Source organism: Halichoerus grypus, chromosome 6 (assembly GCF_964656455.1).
Source record: "Halichoerus grypus chromosome 6, mHalGry1.hap1.1, whole genome shotgun sequence".
NCBI lineage: Eukaryota > Metazoa > Chordata > Mammalia > Carnivora > Phocidae > Halichoerus > Halichoerus grypus.
The window spans coordinates 127,093,720-127,117,391 of NC_135717.1; the positions used below are offsets into that span (position 1 = coordinate 127,093,720).

Consider the following 23,672-nt stretch of genomic DNA (forward strand, 5'->3'; position numbering starts at 1 on the left):
AAAAAACATTTGGATACTACCAGTTTAGATTGGCCACAGGTAGTAATCACAGGTATATAGATTCATCACAAGTATATACGCAAACTGCTACCATGGGCGAGTAGAAGATAGCCTTTACCTTTTCACACCAGCCTGATAATTCATCTTTTTTTTTTTTTTAAAGATTTTATTTTTTATTTGACAGAGAGAGAGACAGCGAGAGAGGGAACATAAGCAGAGGGAGTGGGAGAGGGAGAAGCAGGCCTCCCGCCGAGGAGGGAGCCCGACGCGGGGCTTGATCCCAGGACCCCAGGACCACGATCCCAGCGGAAGGCAGACGCCTAACGACTGAACCACCCAGGCGCCCCCTGATGATTCATCTTAAATGCATTTTATTCAGATGTAGAAGGATCCTCTTTCTCAATATCTAATCAACATCTATTGCCAACCATTTAATTCTTTTAAAAAAGACAGAAATTATCGAAGGCATTGGAAATCAGTAAGAGCCAGGCAGAGAATCTGCTTACCTGCTATCCCCAGCATTTGCCACATACAGCTTCCCCAAAAGGCAAACCACAATGAGCGCTGTGCAGCCACCAGATATATTATATGAACTCCTCTCTCGTTCTATTTGTAGGTCCTGGAGAAGGAAACAAAATCAGTGTTGGATTGTGTAGGAACTCTTATCAAAGACTTTCTTAACCTCACTCCCTTACACAGCTCTCAGAGTCTGAATGTGCTTCAAAGATGGGACAAGACAATCTTTAGTACTTTTCTGTCACCTGAAGAGCATTTCTCACTGAGGACACCAACATAAAACTGTCGTCTACTAGACCATCTGTAGACCAGAGACAGGAAACAAGGGGTGGCAAACAGATCTAATCAGAACAAAAACGAGGAAAAGAAAATCAACTGTATTCAATAAATACAACTTGTGGAAAATTTAGTCTTTGTAGAGACCACCTGAGCTGCCACATGAGAAATACAATTGACAGGCTGATAAGGCCAAGTACTTGAACCTGAGCAATGTTTTTAACCCCAAAGTCTCCCAATAAATAGTTGCTTTTACAGCTAGATAAGAGAAGTGACTTGAAGGACGGTGTCCTCTATTCAAAGCAGGCAGGAGTCAACCCCCTGTCTTATTAATCAAAGACAGAAGCTCCCAAACTCTGATCCGACTTCATCTTCCCCCAGCCACTGATTCACAACAGGAACACACATTCACAGCGACAGCCAACATTCACTGAGCGCGTCTTCTATGTCGGGCAGGGCGCGAAGCGCTGTACATAGGGAATCTAGCAGAGCCTCACAACCCTATTATCAACCTCAATGTTCGGATGCAGAAGGAGGGTAACTTGCCCATTTTTACCCGGTTGGAGTTTGGATTTCAATCTGGTTCTCCTCCTCCAAAGCTTATTATTACCTGCCACCTAATGAGGCCTCCCCAAGAAAATGAAAAATAGACCAAGACTTCCATTGACAGATAATGCATCATCCAAGACAGAGGTCTTTGTGAAATTCTGTGTCAGCGACAGAAGCACGGTTCCATGACCTGAGAAAAATGTGAGCTGAGCTAGGAAAACAAAATGAATGTTGGCTAAAATAATGCCCAACATTCCCATGGTAATCGACGGTTGGGGCAAAGGGAGGGATGAGGAAGCGGTGCTCCAGCTGATTCTCAGGATGCCCCTGGCTGGTTCTTAGAAACGCACAGAGTTCGAACTCTGCTGCTTCGATCAGCCTCCTCACAGAGAAGGGAGGAGATAATCCAGTAAGCCAGCATTTATCAGCAAATGCGTGGCGCCAGAGGCCAGAGGTGGTAATACAAGGTCAGATAAATCACCAATGAGAAACTGGAAACAGGAGAAGAGCCAGAGTCAAGGAGACAGATGAAGATCAGCATACTGTTAAAAAGGAGATAAAAAGTACAAAAACAGGATCTGGGAGAAACTAACTTACTGGGGATCAGCCCAGTAAGGCCCACAGGCCACTACCTGTGGCCAATCTAAACTGGTAGTAACTGTAAGGGGGGGGGGGGGAGGCTGAGGAACCATGGGTAAGGGATAAGAATGTGTGTATATGGGGTGCGGTAGGTAAGAAGTGAAGAAAAACTCCAGTAAGGGAGTGAGCGGACATCGAAAGTTGCAGAATCAAGCATGAGGACCACCTTTGAAGACTATACTGGATTTAAAAAAATGTACTCAAACCCTCTATCAATTAGTTTCTTAAAGGACTATTGTGAGGATTAAATTGGATGCTAAGTGTGAGGGGCTTGGCTGCCCATCTAGATCCTTTCCAGGGCCCAGAAGTTTCATGACTGAGAGCAGAGACCTCTCTTGCTCGCTGCTAGACCCTTAACACCTACACCAGGCCAGGTAAAAAAGATATTTTAATAAATATCTGTTAAAAATGGGCAAATGAAGAAATACATTTAAAGATGCCCAGGTTTCCAAATTACGTCCTCACCACCTGACCCCTGTTCATAATTCACAAAGGAAAAGCTTACAATGCAAATAAATGCTCACTGAGATGATGATTAAGCAGGAACCCATGCCTCAGTTCAGATGCAGCCAATTGACAAGAATGAATGAATGGTTACCAGAACCTGCACAGGGATGGCAGGAGCCTGGAGGGTGAGGAGAAAGAGGGGCACGGATACCAGCCAAAAAGACTGTAACGAGGAAGTGAAAGGGAAAGAAAATATCAAGTTGTCAGAAGTTTTGTCTGTTTAACCTCCAAACAATGCATAGAAACAGAACCAACAACCCAGTTCACAAAGCAGTTTGTGGATGGATGTAGTCCCTTTCTTTAGCATTTAAATAATATAAAGCTGAGGGGCGCCTGGGTGGCTCAGTCGTTAAGCGTCTGCCTTCGGCTCAGGTCATGATCCCGGGGTCCTGGGATCGAGCCCCGCATCAGGCTCTCTGCTCAGTGGAGAGTCTGCTTCTCCCTCTCCCTCTGCTGTTCCCCCTGCTTGTTCTCTCTCTCTCTCTCAAATAAAAAAAAAAAAAAAAAAAATCTAAAAATAATATAAAGCTGATGTTATGATAGACACGTATTTCATCAAATTAATATATAAACTGGTATATCAAAAGTCCACATTCAATACTACTACTCCACGACTGTTCTTAACATACTGGAAGGAATTGCTGAAGATAACAGAAAGTATCCTTTCATATTCAGAATCAACATTTGTTTGAATACCTAATGTCTGAATGAAAGACAATTTTTATTTAAAAAAATCCCTTGAGCATCCAACTGCTTGCATGTTCCTCAAGGGCTGGAGTGTGCACAATGCTCGAAAGACTGAAATCACTGGTGTCATCCAAAAGAAAATGCTATGATACACAGAGTCCAAGTAAAAGCACCATCCAGGGGCATCTGGGTGGCTCAGCCATTGGGCGTCTGCCTTCGGCTCAGGTCATGATCCCAGGGTCCTGGGATCGAGCCCCGCATCGGGCTCCCTGCTCGGCAGGAAGCCTGCTTCTCCCTCTCCCACTCCCCCTGCTTGTGTTCCTGCTCTCGCTGACTCTCTCTCTGTCAAATAAATAAATAAAATCTTTAAAAAAAATAAAAAAATAAAATAAAAGCACCATCCATGGCAAAATTTCCGTTGGGACTCAGACAAGTTTATTCTGCATCACAGGTGCATTATTTATCATGGTTAACATCATAAGAAAATCTGATTATGAGATTATTTAATTCTTAAAAAAAATCAAGACAAGAATGTACGTACAACACTATGATTTTCTGCTACGGCAGAGTTCCTATTTGCCTGTAATCTGGGGGGAAACGCTCCAGTTAGTTTGCCCAATTAATCCCTTGCTATTACATGAATAGTGTGATTCAATATTTTTTTCTAATTGATTCCATCATTTCTTTCATCTTTTCCTATAGTTCAGCTACATTCCCTCCATAGTTTCCCCAGCATAAGGAGCGCTAAATTTGGCAGCACTGTCAGTGGACTAACGTCTAGCTACTTTGTATCCAGGAAACTTTGCTAATATGTGCATGCTTTCATCACCCCCCACCATTTGTGTGGTAATACACACGTGTGTGTGTGTGCAGATGCACGTGTGTGCACACACGCTTTAATTACATGTGTGCTCTCTGGGATTTGAAAGATCCCAGACTTGGTGACTAGGATTTGAAAGATGTGTTTCCATAGACTTCATCCCCCTGAAGGATTCACTGACATTAAAATACACTCTTCTATTTCTTCTAAAACTGGGTGTAACTAGAACATATTCTAAAAATAATTGCTTCCCCTCCCCTCCCTAGAAGCCAAAATAGCACATTTATTTTTTCCTACACCACCTACTCCTCTTTAAAAGATGTTTCACAAAATCTTAGTACTGAAAGGAACATTAAAGGACCATCTGCATGGTTCTTTTACTACCAGATCAAACACGATAAATGAAGTCAATAAAGATATTTACTGCTGAATTAACTACCCATTTTCTTCAAACCCTCAACTTTTCCTATTAGCTTAAGCTACTCACACTTTACATAAAAATATATATATGTATATATATATGTATAGTATAGTTATTATTATATTTTGTAAAACCTCAGGTTTGGGTATATTTTCAAAAAAAATCAATGAAATCATGGGAAAAGCTGCTCACTGTTTTGTGCTAAACAAGGACCAATTTGGAATATTTCCCCATTATTGCTGTCAACAAACCCCAAGACATAAATCTAGAATAACTTACCACCAAAACACATGCATGTACTATCATTCCTTTTCAAGTATAATCTAAAAGGACCAACTTACTCATTCATAATATTCAATTAACAAGCTAATTGTTTTATCCGCTTGGTCAAGAGTCCTACAGACCTCTCAAGGCCACCTTCTATTTAGCAGGACTGATTTGTCCTGTGTTGTGTCTGTCTAAATACTACATTTAAGCCAGGTTTATCTCTAAATCTTAAGAATGGATCCAATTTTTAAATACTTGGGATTTCATTTTGCTCCTTTTTGTTTCAAAGCAGGCAACGAAGGAAAATAAGAGATGTGTGAAATGAGACTAATTCAGCAGGAAAGAACTGCAAGAGAGAAAATATATTGCTCAGGATGGTTGTAATTTGGTTTGAAAGTCCCAGAGATGACGCAACTCCAGGATCATTCTTTGTTTCCTACCAATTTCAGGTTGCAAAAGGACAGCAACATCAGACAACGGAAGGGAGTGAGTGCTGGGTAGTTTCAATAGGCCTTGGCAGCTCCCCATAAATGGGTTAAAACACGGTTCTGAGCACATTGCTAATAGTGTCAGTCACAAATAATAAGATTCTGCATGGTTTCAGTATCTGGGTCTGATTTTGGTTTATTCTGAGAACAAGCCAATCTGTCAGCCAGGCAACGGGGAGGGGAAAAAAAAACCGTACTGCCTCATGTTGCCACCTGCTGGCTGTTGGTAGAATCACATGTTCATTCCTTGGAGGAACTTCCTGTTCTACCAAAAACAAAGACAAAACAAAACTAGCTTAATTAAACACAGACACACATGCAGGTCCATAACTTACCATGAATATGGTAATTTTTGAAAACACTAGGATTTATAAACTATAAATAAGCTTTGCATTTATCCTCTTTTTCACCACAGTGTCACCATATGGGTTTTTTTTTTTTTTTAACCAATAAATCCAAGCTGAGTGCTATTTCCAGTCATTAGCTCAGTAACAGGAAGATGAATGGCAGTTTTACAAGTGAAAATACTGCCGTTTTCTTCCTTCGTAACAACCAAACTTCTAAAATATTCTTCACTCTGGTGATGGATCCATACCCACAGTGAAAAGGAAACAGGACAGAATTTTGAAATTCCTCCTGCCTTTTGTCCAGAACTCAAATTCTATAGGTAGTAAGCGACAAGGCTCACCTGTGCTGACTGGGCTGTGATTCCTATGAAAGCAAGAGTCTCGTGCAACTAGACCAAGAGTGAGCGACCTCCCTCATGAGTGTGAAATGCTGACGATGCGACCCCATTTGGGGGAGGGTCAGCAAGCAAGGAGAAGACTGACATCGGGAGGGAGAAGATAGTTACCATATTCGCTTCTATCATCCGGGGCCCAGCAATAGCCTAACACCACAGGTGACAAAACTCAGCCGATGAAGTAGGCACTGTGACAAAAGCGCCATGGGGAAGCAGAACTGAGGTCAGCTCAGAAGTTCCTGAGATTCTGGTCCTTTAGGAAACCGTGGTTCGTTTTCCACAGCGGACACAGGAAGAATGGACGATGCAGCCTTCTCAGTATGAAGGAAGATCCAAAACGAGATGCAATAAAGGGGGGCCCAAGGGCAAACGTGCCTCCTCCGGAAAGCACAGGAAGGATCAGAGGCCAGGGGTCAGAGGTCACCTTCACCACAAGCCACACGCTGCGGGCAGGCAACTGGAGGATCAAAGAGGAAAGGAAAAGCAGTGACCTCAAAGCAGCTCAAGGTATTTGATGAAACTGCTCTCATCTCCACTGGTTCAAAGCGTTTTCTCCACTTCTGGTAGTCTGTATTTTGCGACAAGTACCTACTTTTTCCTGGAAATCAGTGTTGTTTATTCTATTCTAGCGTGGTGTTTCTACGTCTTTTTAACCAATCCTTCCTTTCAGATAAGTATCTGCCTTTCACCACCTCACTTCATGTCACTTAGAATATCAAAATAAATGAGATATCATATCTCTATATGCATATAACGTGTGGGTGGCTCCAGATGCCCCTAGACATAAAATCTAACCTTTTATTTCTAGACCCCATGGTGTCTAGGAGAATGCTAGCTATAAAACAGAGGCTCAATAAATACTAGTGATTGCGGACACCACAGAGAGAGAAAAAAGACCTTTGATTCTAGGTTGCTAAGCTGTACATAAAGCAAAAACCCAAGTGAAAGGCAACCTTTGCCTTTAAAGATACTGTAAGTGACTTCTGAATCTCAGGAAGGGTAGCTGCAGAGATGTCATCATAAGGCAAATTGGAGGCCTAGGTGCTGGGCTTGGGGCATCTTTAGGATGAAAAGTGCAAGAGAAAGTAAGAAAGCCACAAAGCTGAAATAACGGAATCTTATTTAATGCTGAGTTTTTCTACTACAGAGGATCAGAATGGCACAAAACCTGCAATACCTAAAGAACACCTAGAAAGAGGAAAGCTAGAAAGTGGCTGGCTCCTGTGAGGAAAAAATTTAGGAACGCCCAGGAAATTCCAAATGTGCCCCGCTCTGAAAGGCCCAAGGAGAAACCAGCAAGACCACGCCAACAAGGTAAGGAAATCAACAGCATGTTAGGCATTTCAAAAAAACCAAAGTTTGCCTTCAAACACTGACTCCCAAAAATGTAATACTGCAAGGGGGAGTAAAGAAAGAGGATCTTCTACGAGTTGGCAATGGCCTTCCAGGCCATTAAATTGAAGGTACACTGTGTAATTTCTGTGTTGTGGGTTCTAAAGCTCACAGCAAGTAGCTTAATGTTTAAGTCGGGCACATTTCCATGACACTGAGCAGATTTTTCCTGAAGTCCCTCATGAAGCAAAGAAAAAACAAGAGCCTCTCTCTGTAATAAGACATCATCCAAACAGGGACACTTTTGAGAGTAAAAGGGGACAGTATATTAATAATTATTCTGGGCCAAAAGGCACCGACTGGCTCAGTCCCTAGCAGGTCAGAAGGTAGGATACCCTAGCAAACACCATGCAAACCAATGATGAATATTCTCATTTAATAAGGCCAAGCACATGGTACAATGCCCAGGTAGGCCTCTGGCATGCTGGTGGCTAGAGAGACAATTTGGGAAAAACTTAAGTGTGAAGAAGAAGCCGCAGGCTGGGATGAATTGGAGATGAGATATAGCTTAAAGCCAAAAAATTCATGATGTGGTACACCAGGTCCTTCCAGACCACCTCTCCAATTCACCTTCCATCCATCATTCCTACCCCTGACATCAGCTTGTTGCCTTAGGCCCATCTGGGTTCTCTGATGTAGTTGTTCATGCAAATGGCCTCCTGTGTTTTGTCTGCTTCATTTTTAACTCAATTTTTATTTTTATTACCTCATTTTTACCTGAATTAAATATTTAGCATTCTGAACATCAGTGTCGAGAAACACTTATTCCCATCAGAGCTTCTGTAACAGGTGAGGAATGAGATTTTATATGACGCCTGAGTAGGAGTCAATTTTACTACCTTGATTCCTTTTTTCCTAAATAATCTACACCTCCCCCGCCCAGCATCACTTCCCCAAGGGAGCCCTTCACTTCATGTCTTTATTGGGCTCCTACTTCACCCTGCATTTCTCCACTCAAGGCCCCTTCCACTTATATTTTACACTTAATACTCATCTTTGCCTAGTTCAATGTTCTTTTCCAAATTAGTCCTGGCACAGTTAATTCTGATCAAATATTTATTGACTGAACAAATTACATGGGAAAGCGAAATGATCTTTTTGCTGGCTAAGTTTCCAAGGTAAAAATTCCAGGTTATAAACTGACTAGTTAAAGCTGGAAAATTTAAAAGACAAGAATAAGGCCCTTTACTAAATATTTTTTCTGAATGAGCCTCTCATTTCAAGTACAGTGGTTGCTAGTAACCCCAAGCCATTAATGGGCAGAAACAGAGACCACTGTAGAGGCCTGCCTCAAGGTGACATTGGCCTCTAGTGGATAGAATTGAGAATACAGCAGGTCCAAGTAAAAGATGTCCCAGGGCAAAGCAATTACAGAAGGAAATGAGAAACCCAAAGTTTCTTTTGTTTTTCACTTGTCATGTCAGCTGATTTTTTATCCCATTAAGAGAATAGACTACTGTCATATTTTTACCTCAGTTAAATATTTAGCATTCTGAACATCGGTGTTGAGAAACACTTAGTCTCATCAGAGCTTCCATGACGGCTGGAGAATGAGATTTTTATACGAAGCCCAAATAGGAGTCAACTTCACTACCTTGATTCTTTTTTCCTAAATAATCTTCTTCAGTTTCCTGGTGATTTCCTCGGGGATTGAAGGCTACCAGACACCCCTGAGAGACAGCTGCATTTTAAATCACCTGCTAGTCAAAGGGTAAATATCTACGTGACAAGGAAACACGGTGACCCAAGAAGGGATGCATAAAAGTGAGGACAGGGTGCAAATACAAGGTACGAACATATAAACTATTTTGCCTTACAAACAAATCAGATGGTGCAGCGTTGTGCAACACTATTACTTTTTTCTCCTTAGCACACAACCTAATCCTGGAATGTGCGCTTTGTGTACACTCCGTTCTGGGGACATGCTCCTAGCTGTTCCTGCTTCATTTAACAACAACTTGTCATCACTTTTGAGTGTCCAGGATTTTGTTGTTGTTCTTTTTAAGATTTTATTTATTTGAGAGAGAGAGAGAGAAAGAAAGAGAGATCACGAGCAGGGGTGGGAGGGGTAGAGGAAGAAGCAGACTCCCTGCTATCAGGGAGCCCCGATGTGGGGCTTGGTCCCCAGCCGAAGGCAGACGCTTCACCGACTGAGCCCCTCAGATGCCCTGAATCTCCAGGTTTTAAGAACAATCCAGCACACTCGCTTTACTCACATCGTTATCACATCTTTAAATATCTCTTCTCTATTACTTGCACGCAGGCTGTTGCTCAGGAAAGAAAAATCTCTCGAACCAAATAATTGCGTCAGTAGAGAGTGAGCTCAGAGAGGGAAGGGGGTGGTACAGAGGGTGGTCCCTCAGCAGGTGGAGGGACAGGGGACACGGTGAGAGCAGCTGCAGTCTCTCCGAGTGTTTGTTCTCAGCACTGAGGCTGGGAGGGAAGGAGGCCGAATTCTTTGATCAGACACATCCAAATTTAAACGTACAAACAAATCCATGTTCCCCAGTGAAGCCGGTGATCTCGGATATTGGCCCCTTGATTCTCCTTTTTTCCTTTTATTATTATTATTTTTTTTAAAGAGTTTATTTATTTGACAGAGAGAGACACAGTGAGAGAGGGAACACAAGCAGGGGGAGTGGGAGAGGGAGAAGCAGGCTTCCCGCGGAGCAGGGAGCCCGATGCGGGGCTGGATCCCAGGACCCTGGGATCATGACCTGAGCTGAAGGCAGATGCTTAACGACTGGGCCACCCAGGTGCCCCTATCCTATCCTATTTTTTAAAGCACCAAGAACCACCTGGCCAATCATGGTAAAATCAGATTTGTATAGGAAAGGTGCTTCGCAGCACCTGACTAAAGCGCTGTTTCCCCCAAACACCTGGAATCCACACACATGTGTAACACTGATGGCAAGTACGCTCACATTTCAATTAAGTGGAATTTACCAGCTGGCACCAATGAGTCTGCAGAAAGAGAAGCAGTAATGCCTACTTTTAAAAAGCCTGTCACCTCGAACACTGTCCCTCCCTTTCATCTTCTTAATTTTTGCCAGCACGCCATGCCAGGAACTCTTTCTACCACCCTCTACTGAGAATGGAGGCCCCCTGATCCGAGGGAGCAGACCGAGCGGAGCCACACAACCAGAGGCCGGGTCGGAGACGCACCCTTCCAGGGAACCTTCTAGGGAGCACGGATTCGGCTCAAGCGGCCGCCTCCACGCCAGGCCCCCGGACCCTTCCGCCATACCTACCATTTCCTTGAACGCACTTTCCAGAGCCCCGATGACCAGGCACTCGTGCGGAATCTTCTTCTCGGTGAAGAAGCGCGTGGGTGGGGTGCTGGGGGAGCCCGGCGTCCCCACGCCTCCGCGGAGCGAGGCGGCGCGGGTCAGAGTCCGGCTGTTGGCGGGCGTGTTCTCAGGCTCCTCGCCCAGGCAGGTGGGCGGCAGGACGGCAGAGTTCTTGAGAATCTCCACGATGTCCTGCAGCTGCTCCGTGACGTGGTGCTGCAGCAGGCGGGAGGCCACCACGGCGGCCCCGGACCCTGCGTGACCGTCAAACAGCGACCAGTAGTGACAGGAAACGCCTTCTGATTCCTGGGGGAGGGAGGCGACAGGGGGTGAGAACCTCAGTGGTCAGTGCCCCAGGGTCACACTGACCCAGCGAGGCAGGGCGCTCAGCGCAGCCACTGGGTGATCTGTCTCTGGTTGGCCAACAGTGGGGGGGTCAACACATGGCAAAAAGGCTCAGGGATTTGTCACCGCTGGGACCACCGCCCGAGGGATGGAGCGGTCCTTGCCTCTCTGCCTGGGGGGACGAGGCCAAATTACCATGCAAGCTCAGCTGACTACTTTGTGGCAAGATCCACCTTGATTTGATGTATAGATGTTTGAGGTAGAACTCCATGCCAACAGGTAAGTCTTTCTTTAGGAGTCCAGCTTTAACCCCTAACTCCTCACTTCCCTCTGCAACCCCAGAGCACGCTTGGCCTGGAGTCTTTGGAGGAAGTCAAGCTCTTTTTGTAGATTCTTCAAGGGGAAATAAGTAGACCCATTTTTCCCCTTGAGAGCCTTTTCACTCTCAGATAACTGACCCATCCTCTTTGGTCTACATCCTATATTTTTAGAACACGTTTTCCCCTTAGACACCCAGTCTAAGATGCAGCCAGTTCAAACCTCCTTCTCCTTTTTCCTGCCTACCTCAGTTTCCCAGCTGGTACTCAGCATCTTTGTTTCCTCTTCTGACCATAAAGCTTCCTACCCTAAAACACATTCCCATGTTCCCTCATCTACTGTGGATTTCGTCTCACAGTTATTTCTAGACTATTTCAAATGAACGTTTTTAAAAAACCATGTTTGAATTACACATGCCTAAGATTTTAGCTATAGAAAAAAAGAGCTTAAATTAAATGCATTAATTAAATAGGTAAGATGCATAGGTAATTAAACAGGGTGCATATAACATCCTCTTCTGACTACTAGGCATATCTACCCCACAGCAATAAATACTGAGTCCTTTTCTAGCTAAAGCCATTAAATAAAGTTCTTTTGGTCTATCTTAGAATGATGCTGGAAGATATTGTATAGTTATGGTGACATATGCCATTACTCCATCTGTGCCCTTTAAATTTCACTTTCATTCAATTCTGTGCCACGTGCTGAGAAAAAAGTTGATTTTTAGTCAATAAATACTGAACGTTCCCTATGTGACAGGTGCAAAATGGACACTGGGGATAAAAAATGGCTGGAAGAGAGATCAGATATGGTCTGATCTTAATAATCCAGTGGGGAAGACCCATACTGATCAAATAATCACACACACAAATATAAGCTCACAATTCTGGTCATGGCTATAAGGAGAGGTTCTTGGTTCTTGGTGCTACGCGGCCAGCTTGCAGAGGGGCACGTGGAGGAGGTTTCCTGGGGACATGCAGGGTAGCCTAAGAGCTGTTTGGAAGTTCACAAGATTATGAGGGGAAAGGAGAGACCACAAGGCAGTAGAGACAGCAGATGACAAGGCCCTGTGGTAGGAAGGTGCATGATGCATGAGAGGAGACTGAACCATACCATGTGACTGAATAGAGGCGTGAAGCAGGAAAGGGGTGGCGGGGAGAGATGAGACTGTAGAGGGACGTGGCAGCCAGACCACTCAGTCCTTCCAGGACATATGAAGGATCCTGGCTTTAGCCTAAGAGTAACAAAAAGCCATTGACTAAGGTGGGGGTGACAAACCTATGTTTTTAAACAATCACTCAGGCTACACCGTGAGGTTTAGGAAAGAGTGAAAGTGAGGATGCCAACTAGGAGGTGAATAACACCCTAAAAAGACATTCAAATTCAGGCAGTAACAAACACTTATGAATGGCTAAATGCACTCTAACTCAGAGGACAGTAGAAAGAACAAGGACTTCAGAATTAGAAGATCTGAGTTCTGATGGCATCTTCAATACCAATCAGTGGGAGTGGGAAGCAGAGCAAGGTCAGGAAGGCCATACAGGTGTCAGACCCTGGCTGGGTCACTCCAGAGCTGGACATCCTGTTGCTTAACTGGACCATGTTTGCCTAGTAAGTAAATGTCAGGCGATAGCTAGCTCACAAGGAGTTAACCTTTAGCAAGGTTAAATGGTGATTTATGCCAACGGAGTAGCTAAGTAATGTATCTCCCTCATGTGTAACTGCTATCACTACCATTACAATATGATTTTGGGTAAGTCATTTTCTGAGCTTCAGTTCTTCACCAACGCGAGAAGCTACTGTAGAAGAGTCCAATGCCTCTGCAAACTCTAAAAGTTCAATATTCAAGAAGTATAGATCCGTGTGACTGGGGGAGGCGGGGGCAGAGGTTGGGACCTGAAGACAGGACAAGAAGAATTTGGAGGGAATGAGAGCTGATAAGGCAGCCGGTGGAGGAAAATACCAGGAGGCTTTGGTTGTGTGGCTGATTGTGGTACATGCTTACCTGGTATCCACTCTTTTGGGTGGAACTTCCAGGAAAGCTATTGTTTTCCTGATAAAAGGGACAACTCAAGTGGCCTGGCCTTTGCCCTTTACCCTTCCCCCTTCCTTCCTGCCTGGGTCACAGAAGCAACACCTGGAGGTCGAGTTAACTCTTCTGCAAAACTGGCTGAAAGCTGTAGTTCAAGGTAGTGGGACGGGAAGTCTGAAGAACCCGGGCCCTTGGTGTCTTGCTTGGGATGCAGCACGGGCCCTCAACGGCCTGCCTTCTGGGCTGTCACGTGGGCTTCCTGACATTTTGATAAGGCACTGTTGCTAGCTTCTTTAACAAGAGCTGGGGACAAGGAGATGAAAGGAGGTGTATGTTTATCTAGTATTCTGGGACTTGGGGCACGCGTGGCGGGAAGGAGGAGTGCGAGCTAAGGAACGCAAGAGCACACAAAAAAAGAATGAAAAGTAGGTAGAAATGGCTATCAACCAGGAATAAAACTGAACCCCCTGGAAAATGTTCTTAATGTAGAGCATCTGTGGATAGAATTCAGTGACTCTGTATTTTCACCAACCTCTGAAATTTAGCATTTCCTCTTATTATGAATGCAGGGCAACAAAGCATAGTGGGATTAGCAGTTCCTATGACTTGGGTCACCAACGGAAATGACGGTCATTCTACACAGCCTGAATTACTGTTTACGCTCATCATTACTTTGCAGTGGTCGGAGTTATTAAACTCACCACTAGCTCTTGTTACTTGCTGCATTAGTAAAGTACATATTCCCATATTACATCCTCACAACTAGGGAAAAGCTGCAAAAGAAAGGGAGTTTTGTTTATTACATCTAATTGCCCAAAGGTCCCAAGGCTGCCTGAGTAAAACCTGCACACACAGTCCTGCACCCAATTTAAATGAAAACCCAGCAAACACTGTTAAGGAAGCTGTGGGCAGGGCCAGTGAGGGATGAAATAGGAGCAACCGTGTCCGTGTCTGGGCACAGATTCTGTTACACCTAACGTATCATGTTTCTGGAATCATGATTTGAATCAAAGAAGATCAAACCCCGTGAAATAACGAGGCACACTGCAATGCAATGCTACTACGTTTTTTAAAAAGCAACTCTGACATTTTTCTGACAAGCAGTTCAACCATTTCCTTCAACAAGGCAAAAAGCATTCTGAAGGCACTGCAACAACCAGCTGACAAAATACCTGGGCAATCTTTAAGCAGTCAGGAGACGACCTGACTGGGGGACTGCTGAAGCAGGGCCCAGAGGGGCAACACCCTGCTTCGGGGAACACCTTTGCACAGCAGGGCTAGAAACTCTGCTACAGCTAACTTTCAAAATGCAATTAATCATTTTCACAACTAAAACTTGTAAAACATAGTTTTTCCACAAAGAAAGTTTGTTTCTTACTAAAGACTAAATAAATCCAGCACTGTTTGATGCAGGGTTCACTCCCAGCCCAATTAAGTCAGTCAGTCTGAAGGTGGGGCCCTACCACTAAGTTTTTTTTAAGCTCCCCAGTGGATCCTAAGAGCTGCCCAAATTGAGAACCCCTGGTCTAATAGAAAGGGGGCCACTAAGCAGTTCCGGAAACCCTCATCCTAGTCTCAGATCTGCCATCGGTTGTCTGTGTGACCCTGGATGAGTCATTTACATCTCCCTGAACTGACCAGAACAGCAGTGTCCAAACTGTGTTTGTTTCCGAAGTGGTACCTTAGGAAAGAGGAAGTGGGTGTTTAAAGGATAAGTAAGGTCCCGTTGACTATTAGTCCAGCCAGAGCAGCACAGATGTGTCAGTTATAAACATCAGGGGTTTGCAAAAGATTTTGGACAAAAGGATTCAACTGTTCATAACAATTTTTGAAAGCTTTTGAACTAGGTAAAACCAAATTCATCAAGAGACTTCAAAATCTTCAGTGTCGGGCGCCTGGGTGGCTCAGATGGTTAACCGTCTGCCTTCGGCTCAGGTCATGATCCCAGGGTCCTGGGATCGAGTCCCGCATCGGGCTCCTTGCTCAGCAGGGAGTCTGCTTCTCCCTCTCCCTCTGCCTCTCCCCCTGCTTGTTCTCTCTCTGTCTCTCTCGCAAATGAATAAATAAAATCTTTAAAAAAAAAAAAAAAAATCTTCAGTGTCCTTCTATGGCAGGGAACTTAAAGTGCGGGATGTATTATTTGGGAAACTACAACCACAAAGGGGGCCCTCCCCACATGCTTTAGATGCCAACTCGGCTCTTAAAGCCTACGAGACCATCAAGTAACAGAAACATCGAGTTACGGGGCTACAGCACTCTTCCAGTCATTTAATAAACCTTACATAGCAGGCAATATTCTAAATGCTTTATAAATATTAGCTCGTTTAATCCTACCACAATCCATCCTGGGAAGAACCACCCTATGACGTGTGGTTATCATTCCCATTTTATAGAGAAGGAAAAGGAGGAACAGAGAGTCTAACCATTTAAGGGTACCACCTATTAAGGGATACAGCTGGGAGCAGGTTCCATGCTCTGAGCCATCAACCCCTTGCTCAGCTGAATACCCTCATGCACACTCTACCTGGGGGGAATGCTTTGCCTAATGTACACGTACCACTTAGATCTGCTTCTCCTCTCTGCAACCTGAGTTGTAACCAGAGTGATTTTTTCTAAAACACAAAATCTGACCATATTTCTTTTACCAGCCTAACCTCCTCCTTCATAGGCTGGCTCCAATCTATCAGCCAGTTTGCAATCTCTGATGTAGTCTCTGATTCTCTCTTCACATTCTGTCACTCCAAATCCCACCCACCAAACTATGGCACTTGTAGCTCATCACAAACCACCCTCATCCTTTGCCTGACCTCCCCATCCCCCACCTATCTCTTAGTACTTATCTTAAATATCACCTCCTCCCGAAGCTCCATTGCATCCTGAGCCCACCCCTAATGCAGCATTCATCAAATTGTACATGTTTGTCTGGTCACCTGCTTGGGCAATGATAAAGAATATTCTGGGAAAAGGGAGCAAATTTTAGGCAGTGCAGGTGAAAAGGGGATTTTATATGGCCCATGTGGACAGTGGCCTGATTAAGACCAACCTTGAGGACTAAGTCAGGTTGGAGTGAGATTCTGGGGTCAAGGCAGACCAAGGAGCTTCAATTTGAAATGCCTCTGCGTGGAAGAATAAGGTGACAGCCGGGCTTAAGGAGTGCCAATCCCATGGCATTCTGCGGTACGCTGCAAGAAGGAAGCACTAGAATTTAAGAGGCTCACAGAGAACTGTCCTGAGGCAAAGAAGACCTAGGTCAGGATGAGACTGATGGGCCTAGAGAGGACACTAATGACTTCATGAGACATTTCAAAGAGCAGTATGAGGCTGGAATGGGCTGTATGGTGTTTGAAATGAAACCAAGATCATAACAAAGAATACAAATCTACTTCTGAAAGCGGCATTCTCAAACAGGATGTGCCATACATTTATTTTGAAAAAGATACAAGGGCCCCCTTCTCCCTCACTCCCTTCTCTATTCAAAACAATGCCATCAAATGCCATCAGGTAGGAATGTATGGTTTGATGTATAAAATCCGATCTGAGAACCTTGAGGAAAGAACAATTCCCAAACGTCACACCAGCATCAGGGCCTACATCAATGTCAGGGGTGAATCTACAAGAGAGGCCTGAAAGATCACAAGTAGTATGAACATGATGCTTTTAAAGCATCTCCAATCTTCAATTTAATTGCAAACACACATCTATTTCATCATTGCATAGACTAGAACTTTCAATGACTCCCTACTGCCCTGGGTCTCCTACATGCTCACACGGCTTATGGGTCTTGCATGATCTAGTTGCTACTCCTTCCCCAGTGTCCTCTCTTGCTCTTTGTCAGTGGTCCTGATCCAGGCATCCTAGATGTAGGGCCCTGGGAATCTCACAGGTGCTCCAAGGAAACCAAAGGGACAAGACACTGCCTTCTCTGGCTGTACCTGCCTTGTTGAGCCTTATGGCCCTTCAGGACCAGTTTAAAACACACACACACACACACACACACACAATTCTCTTCTAAGCTATGGACACTCCCCCCTCCCCCGACCCCCCCCCCCCCCGCCAAGGAAGATTAAAAAAAAAAAAACACGTACCATATCCGTCTCTCTGGAGGACTGAACTGCTGAAAACCACACACTTTCTTCAGCACCTATGCACTGCTGGAACAGATGTATAATCCACTATTGCTATATCCTTTGAACCAGCGACCAAAAGGCTAGGCAGGCGCGTGGGAACAGGGAGAGCTGTGTTCCCCACCTGCCTGGCTCAAGCGAAGGTACCAAAGAGGGAAGCGAAGGCTATGGCTCCTTTCAACAACTTCTGCCCACCCCGCCACACACACCCACCCTCCCACCCCTTGGTCATTTTAGAAGGAATACCTCCTCAGTTTGGTATTAGCTCAGAGAAGAACATTTTGAGTTTATATGGTAAATACACAGGGTTTCACGTTTTACATATTCTAATAGTACAGGGCTAACTTCATCACTGGTGTCAATACAACACACCATGGTTATTTTAAAAGTTGCGTAATTTATGTATGCACTTTCAGATGAGTTAACACAAATCCTATCTGTTGTGATCTATCTTAGCACAGAAAGAGCACAGGCTTTAAGTCCAACCTGGGTTTGGGAATTTACTACTATGTGATCTTGGGCACATTTCTTAACTCCTCTCACCTGTTTCCTTATTTAAAGAACAAGATGAAACCAGGACACAGACAGTAAGGATTCATTCATTTAATGCATGTCTCAGAGTCTCCTTTGTGCCAGGCTTATATTGGTCACTGGAAGGTAGCAGAGAGGAAGAAAAAAACCATATTGCCAAACTCCTGAAGCTAACAGTCTAGAATGTGAACAGGTAACTACAAGTGTGCTAGAGAGGGGAAGTATGGGGTGCCACTGGAGTGGATAATATGTATTAAATGTTCAGACCACCGTGGGTTATGGGAGGGGGGAAAGAGTAGGACCATAAAGAGATAACACAAGGAAGTGATATGTAGTGATGGGAATGTTGTATCCTGGTTATGGTGACAATTATATGAATCTATATATATGTTGAAATTCATAAAACTGCACACCAAAAGGTTAATTACACATATAATTTTTAAAATAATAAAATGTGTAGCAGTGTCCAGCATATAAAAGAACAACAACAACAAACCCTACAATTGTAATTACTTACACTCACTATTAAATGGCCTGGGGGAACAATGAGCAGGCAGGGCGCAGTAAGAGTTCCCATAACCAGGGAGAGCAAGCCACACACTTTAGCTCCTTACTTTCAACTCTGCCAGATGGGGTGTTCATCTCCCTCCACTGGACAGCTTCTGTTCCTTCTCTTCTTCTTAAATTACTTCCCTCTGAGAAGTCCAAGTTCTAAGGACGCCTAATGATTACCTACCATGTTTAATCCCCACCACACCACCATAAAATGGGCATCATCATCCCATTCCACCCGGGATTTAACCAGGGCACCGTTAAAGAACTCCTGCGATGTGGTGATGCCAGGATGTGAACCCAGTCCTTCAGATTCCAAGTTAGGGGATCTTTCCAATTTCCCAGTATATTCAAGTTTGTGTCATTACCTCCCTGGCTTCTGTTACTCTGTAGCCTTAAGCACTTCAGCACCATTTTCCCTTGCTGCTTATTAGTAATGGCATACACATCCTGGGCCATCAGCTGATTACCAAAACTTCAGACAGTGGCCCCGCATTAATCTCTGGTAGTATCAGAAAACGTCGTTGGGGCATCAGCCCGGGATGCAAAGTTCTACGCCTGAAAAGTCAACCCTCTCAAATTTAGAGTAACATGCTCTTGAACATGCTCTTGACATAATGAATTTCAAAATTACTATTATATTTTAACAAATGTCTACCTTGTTTTTGCTCCAGATGAACAGGAGTTAAACATGTACTCCACTTTAAGAAAAGCAGTATCAGACCCTTTCCTGACTTACCACACACTTAAACTTGGCAGCCATCACTTATGTCTTACAAAAGAGTAACCCTGAAGCCGTTTTCTTATTGCATTCTGATTTACTCCCCGCCCCACCAAAAAAAGAAAAAGTCTTGTATGTAACGTACAACACACACACACACTCCCACCCCTTTTCAGGAATACATCTGCAGCCAGATAAAGGAAGACTTCAGAAGGTGACAAATTGGGAGCTGAAAGTTCAGTTTCTCTTTCAGGATTTCTCTGAAGCAGGCCCGATGTTACATCCTTCTTTTTCAAAAGTTGTAGAAACTGACTTTTAATAATATTTGCTTATTCTCTTTTTCCCATTTTCATGATCGTCTATAATGCCAGAACTTAAATCAATGAGTTCTGACTGGGAAGGGCCCCTTGCGCCTTTCAACAAATGTAAGCCTGCTCCAAACAGAAATGGATCCACCGCACCGGCTCCTGACGTAGTTTCTGATACAAGCGGCTTGCATCCATTCAGCTTCAGGTGCAGCAACAGCACAGCTCGGCCAGGGTGTCAGGAATCAGCAGCCTACGCTGTAGCTCTATCGAGAAAGGAGCCACGTCACGTGCACCTCAGCTCCGGGAGCCATCTGGGAGGCAGTGAGGTAGCCCATCTTGTGGTGTGGGACATTCTAGGCAACACCTCAGGCATTTCCTGTGGAGCCTGACAGGAGTGCTGAGATGGGAGGCAGGAAACACAAAGAAAACCAAGGAATGAGGCTTGACCCCTCTGTACCAGGGTCAAGAAGCCAGGGCGCTCTGTTCCCTCACTCTCTGCGCTGCCCGGAGCTCTCACGGAGCGCAAGCCCCCTTCAGCACCCCTCCCGCCGCCAGAGAGCGCGCAAAGCTGAGGGGGACTTACAGACGATCCGCCCGCAAGTCCGGGGAAATGGCAGATTCTTTCATGGTTTTTTTTCTCCTAAAGCTGGAGAAGAAATTAAGCGTTGCTAGTATTTCTCACAGAAACTGGCACTGGCGCCCTCCCGTGGTGCGTAAGTCAGCCGGCTCCACGTGGAGCCTGGGACACTGGCCTTCTGACGCAGCGCCTCCCCCCCCGCCCCCCGCTTGGGCATATCGCGACTCACTGCTTGATCCCTGTGTCCCCAGCTAAGTGGTCTCGCGCATCGTATTACTAAGTTTTTAACTAAATCGTCCCTCCCAACGTGGACAGGTTTTTTAAAAATCCGTGCATAGAAACTGCTGATAGAAAACACGAGCAAACGAGAACATGTCACACCTGGCACATCTTACTCCAAGTAATGACAATCTAGTCCTATCTGACAATGGTAATAATCGTTCTAATCAAAAGTATCTGAAATGCTCAAAGAGACAGCTGAAATAAGGAATTATACTTGCTATTGTTAATGATGAATTCTGCCTTGAGATATTAGCTAATGGGAACATGAAGTCTTTGCTCTTAGCAAGACAATAAATGAGTTACTGTGGGAAAAATATTTAGAACAATGCCTGGCATATGATAAAAATCATATGACTGTTAGCAGTTATTTTAAAATGTTGCCTTTTCATCTTTATTGCCTTTATTTTTTAAATATTTAATATATTTGTATAATTACTAAATGTGCATTATATGGATATATAGTAGTATCATTATATAGCATTAAATGAACAAATATGTTGAGGGTACATACTCATACACATGGTCTGGAGATTGCTACTCTAGAAATAGTTTTCTATGGAAATAAGTGGTTCTCCTCTTAGCTGTCTTCCTTGAAGATACAAGTAACTCAGCTCATTTGACACTCATCTTCCCACCAAATGGTTCTAGAATTTAGAAATCTAAGGAGGGGCCATATCAATAACATGAAAAGAGTACCACAAAGGTGGAAATCCCACTTTGAGTTAAACCCCATGATTGTTTTTACAGAAGGCTTCATAAGAGCACAGGATGTTCTTGCCTCCCTCCTTTCTCACTGCCAAAGGAAAAGAATTATTTATTTCCCACTGGGCAATCAGAGAGTTGCCATATTCTGATTCCCCACTCTAAGCTACTATATGGCTTGATTTCCATGGTTTCTGGCCAGTTTTCAAGGCATCACAATGAAGATGATAATTCAGAATCTAGAGGATCTGTTTTAGGCATTTCATCCACAGGGCTTGATTGAAATCTCCAGTTCTTTTATTTTTTTTAAAAGATGTTATTTATTTATTTGAGAGAGAGAGAGAGAGCACATGAGAGGGGGGAGGGTCAGAGGGAGAAGCAGACTCCCCTCTTGAGCAGGGAGCCTGATGCGGGGCTCGATCCCGGGACTCCAGGATCATGACCTGAGCTTAACCAACTGAGCCACCCAGGTGCCACGAAATCTCCAGTTCTGATCCTCAGGGTAACACAGCAAAGGGAAAAAAGTAAGCCATGACCAAGCAGACGCAGGAAATTTGAGTAACTTCATGCAAGTCATCCCTAGGGCCCACCCTCAATTGCTGTGCACTTGGCATCATGCCTTTGTAGCATACTGTTTTTTACCATACCTCTTTTTGACTAAATTATTAAGATGTTTTGTTCCCCACTACGAAAGAAGGCTTAATTTCATAGACTTAAAAATGAGGACTGCTTCCTCCTCAGAATCTGACGATATGAAATGCAGATTTCTTTGTTTCGTCCCTCCACTTTATGTGACAGTAAGATGTAGGACACATTTAGTAGTTTGGTTTTTGTTTTTAAATGGCAGTTTAGCCCCTTTGTTAAATTTTTATTTTTAAAAAGTTAATTAAAATTTTTTATTCATGTATAATTAACATACAGTGTTATATTCGTTGCAGGTGCACAATATAGTGATTCAACAATTTTATACATTACTCAGTGCTCATCATGACAAGTGTACTCTTGATCCCCTTTATCTCTTTTACCCAAGATCTCATTCCTTTTTATGGCTTGGCTATTGTAAATAACACTGCAGTAAACATAGGGATGCATATATCTTCTCAAATTCAGGATTTCATTTTCTTTGGGTAAATACCCAGGAGAATTATTGGATCATATGGTAATTCTATTTTTAATTTTTTGAGGAACCTCTCTACTGTTTTCCACAGTGACTGCACAAATTTTCATTCCCACTGACAGTGCATGAGGGTTCTTTTTTTCTCCACATCCTCGCCAACACTTGCTATTTCTTTATTTTAGTCATTCTGTCCCATCTTAAAAACATTATTAAAGAAATAGTAATTTCTGAGAGACAGGAATTATGATGTTTGTGACAGTTTTGGTTGTGTTGTGGTTTATTTTAGACTCAAAAATTACCTCAGGAATGTTCTCAAACTGTTATTTTACACATCAAAAACTCCCCCTAAATTAGGTTACGGTAAGGGGTGCCTGGGTGGCTCAGTCGGTTGAGCACCTGACTCTTAATTTTGGCTCAGGTCATGGTCTCAGGGTCGTGACATCGGGCTCTGCACTGAGCGGAGATTCTCTCTCCCTCTGACCCTCCCCCCCCCAAAAAAAGATAGGTTATGGTAAAAACATAAGTAATGTGAAATAATGCTGAAATGCAGCTGCAAACTCCACTATCAGAACAACAACAGATAACATTACTTGAACATTTACTACATGTGAGGTAGTATTCTAAGCACTTTTCATATTTTAACTCATTTAGTTCAAACAACCCTATGAGATAGGAGCTATTATCCCCAATGTACAGACGAGGAAACTGAGGCACTGAGAGGTCAACTCATTTGCACAAGATCACTAACATCTAGTAAGTGGCAGCACTCAGACACACATTATTATCCAATCAGAAGACTTTTTCTTCTTGCCATGGTTTCATGCAAACAACAGTTTTTCTATAAGTTAGCAAGAAAAAATGGACTATAAAGGACAATAAGATGATAAACAATTTCATTTCCATTCTGTTCTTCACCTGAGTAAGAGCTGTTACCCAGTTTCTGAGCTGACAGGAGAAAGTGCTAAATAATTCCTAAATCAGGGGCACCTGGGTGGCTCAGTTGGTTGAGTTCAGGTTCAGCTCAGGTCATGATCCCAGGGTCCTCGGATCAAGCCCCACATCTCGCTCCCTGTTCTCCCTCTCCTCCTGCCCCTCCTCCCCACCTCTCTCTCAAATAAACAAATAAAACCTTTAAAAAACAACTCCTAAATCAAAAGAGAAATCATAATAGAAATGAGAAAATATTTAGCATCAAATTATAATGAAATTATACACATCATTAGGAGTTATTCCTCCTTTATTTCAGCCTTTTCCAAGATTTCTCTGCCACATTTCCCAACAGCCAATGGATGAAGAGGCAGTATGTCACAAGAGACCAGATTGCCTCAGTTGACTCCAAGCTCCATACTTTACAGCTCTGTGCCTCCATTTCTTCCTCATCAGTAAAATAAAGATAATGATAGCACATACTTATGTACATATTATCAGGTTAAATGAATTAGTATTGGGCAAACGACTGAGATCAGTAT

At 43.7% G+C, this 23,672-nt stretch overlaps 1 protein-coding gene and 1 long non-coding RNA gene across 3 annotated transcripts in view; both read right to left on the minus strand.

The window, feature by feature from the left end:
- The window catches only part of PPM1H (protein phosphatase, Mg2+/Mn2+ dependent 1H), a 243,318-nt gene that overhangs the window by 121,918 nt on the left and 97,728 nt on the right, over positions 1-23,672 (minus strand). For both annotated transcript variants that reach the window (XM_078076213.1, XM_036122874.2), the window contains exons 3-4: positions 10,556-10,900; positions 507-619 (exon numbers count right to left, since the gene is read on the minus strand). In XM_078076213.1, the coding sequence (XP_077932339.1) occupies positions 507-619; positions 10,556-10,900 (458 nt within the window). The remainder of the gene's footprint in view (positions 1-506; positions 620-10,555; positions 10,901-23,672) is intronic.
- LOC118555019 (uncharacterized) lies at positions 18,002-20,188 on the minus strand. Its single transcript, XR_004926757.2, has 2 exons — positions 20,109-20,188; positions 18,002-19,922 (listed from the first exon to the last, which is right to left on the minus strand). It is a non-coding gene; the product is annotated as an uncharacterized LOC118555019 (long non-coding RNA).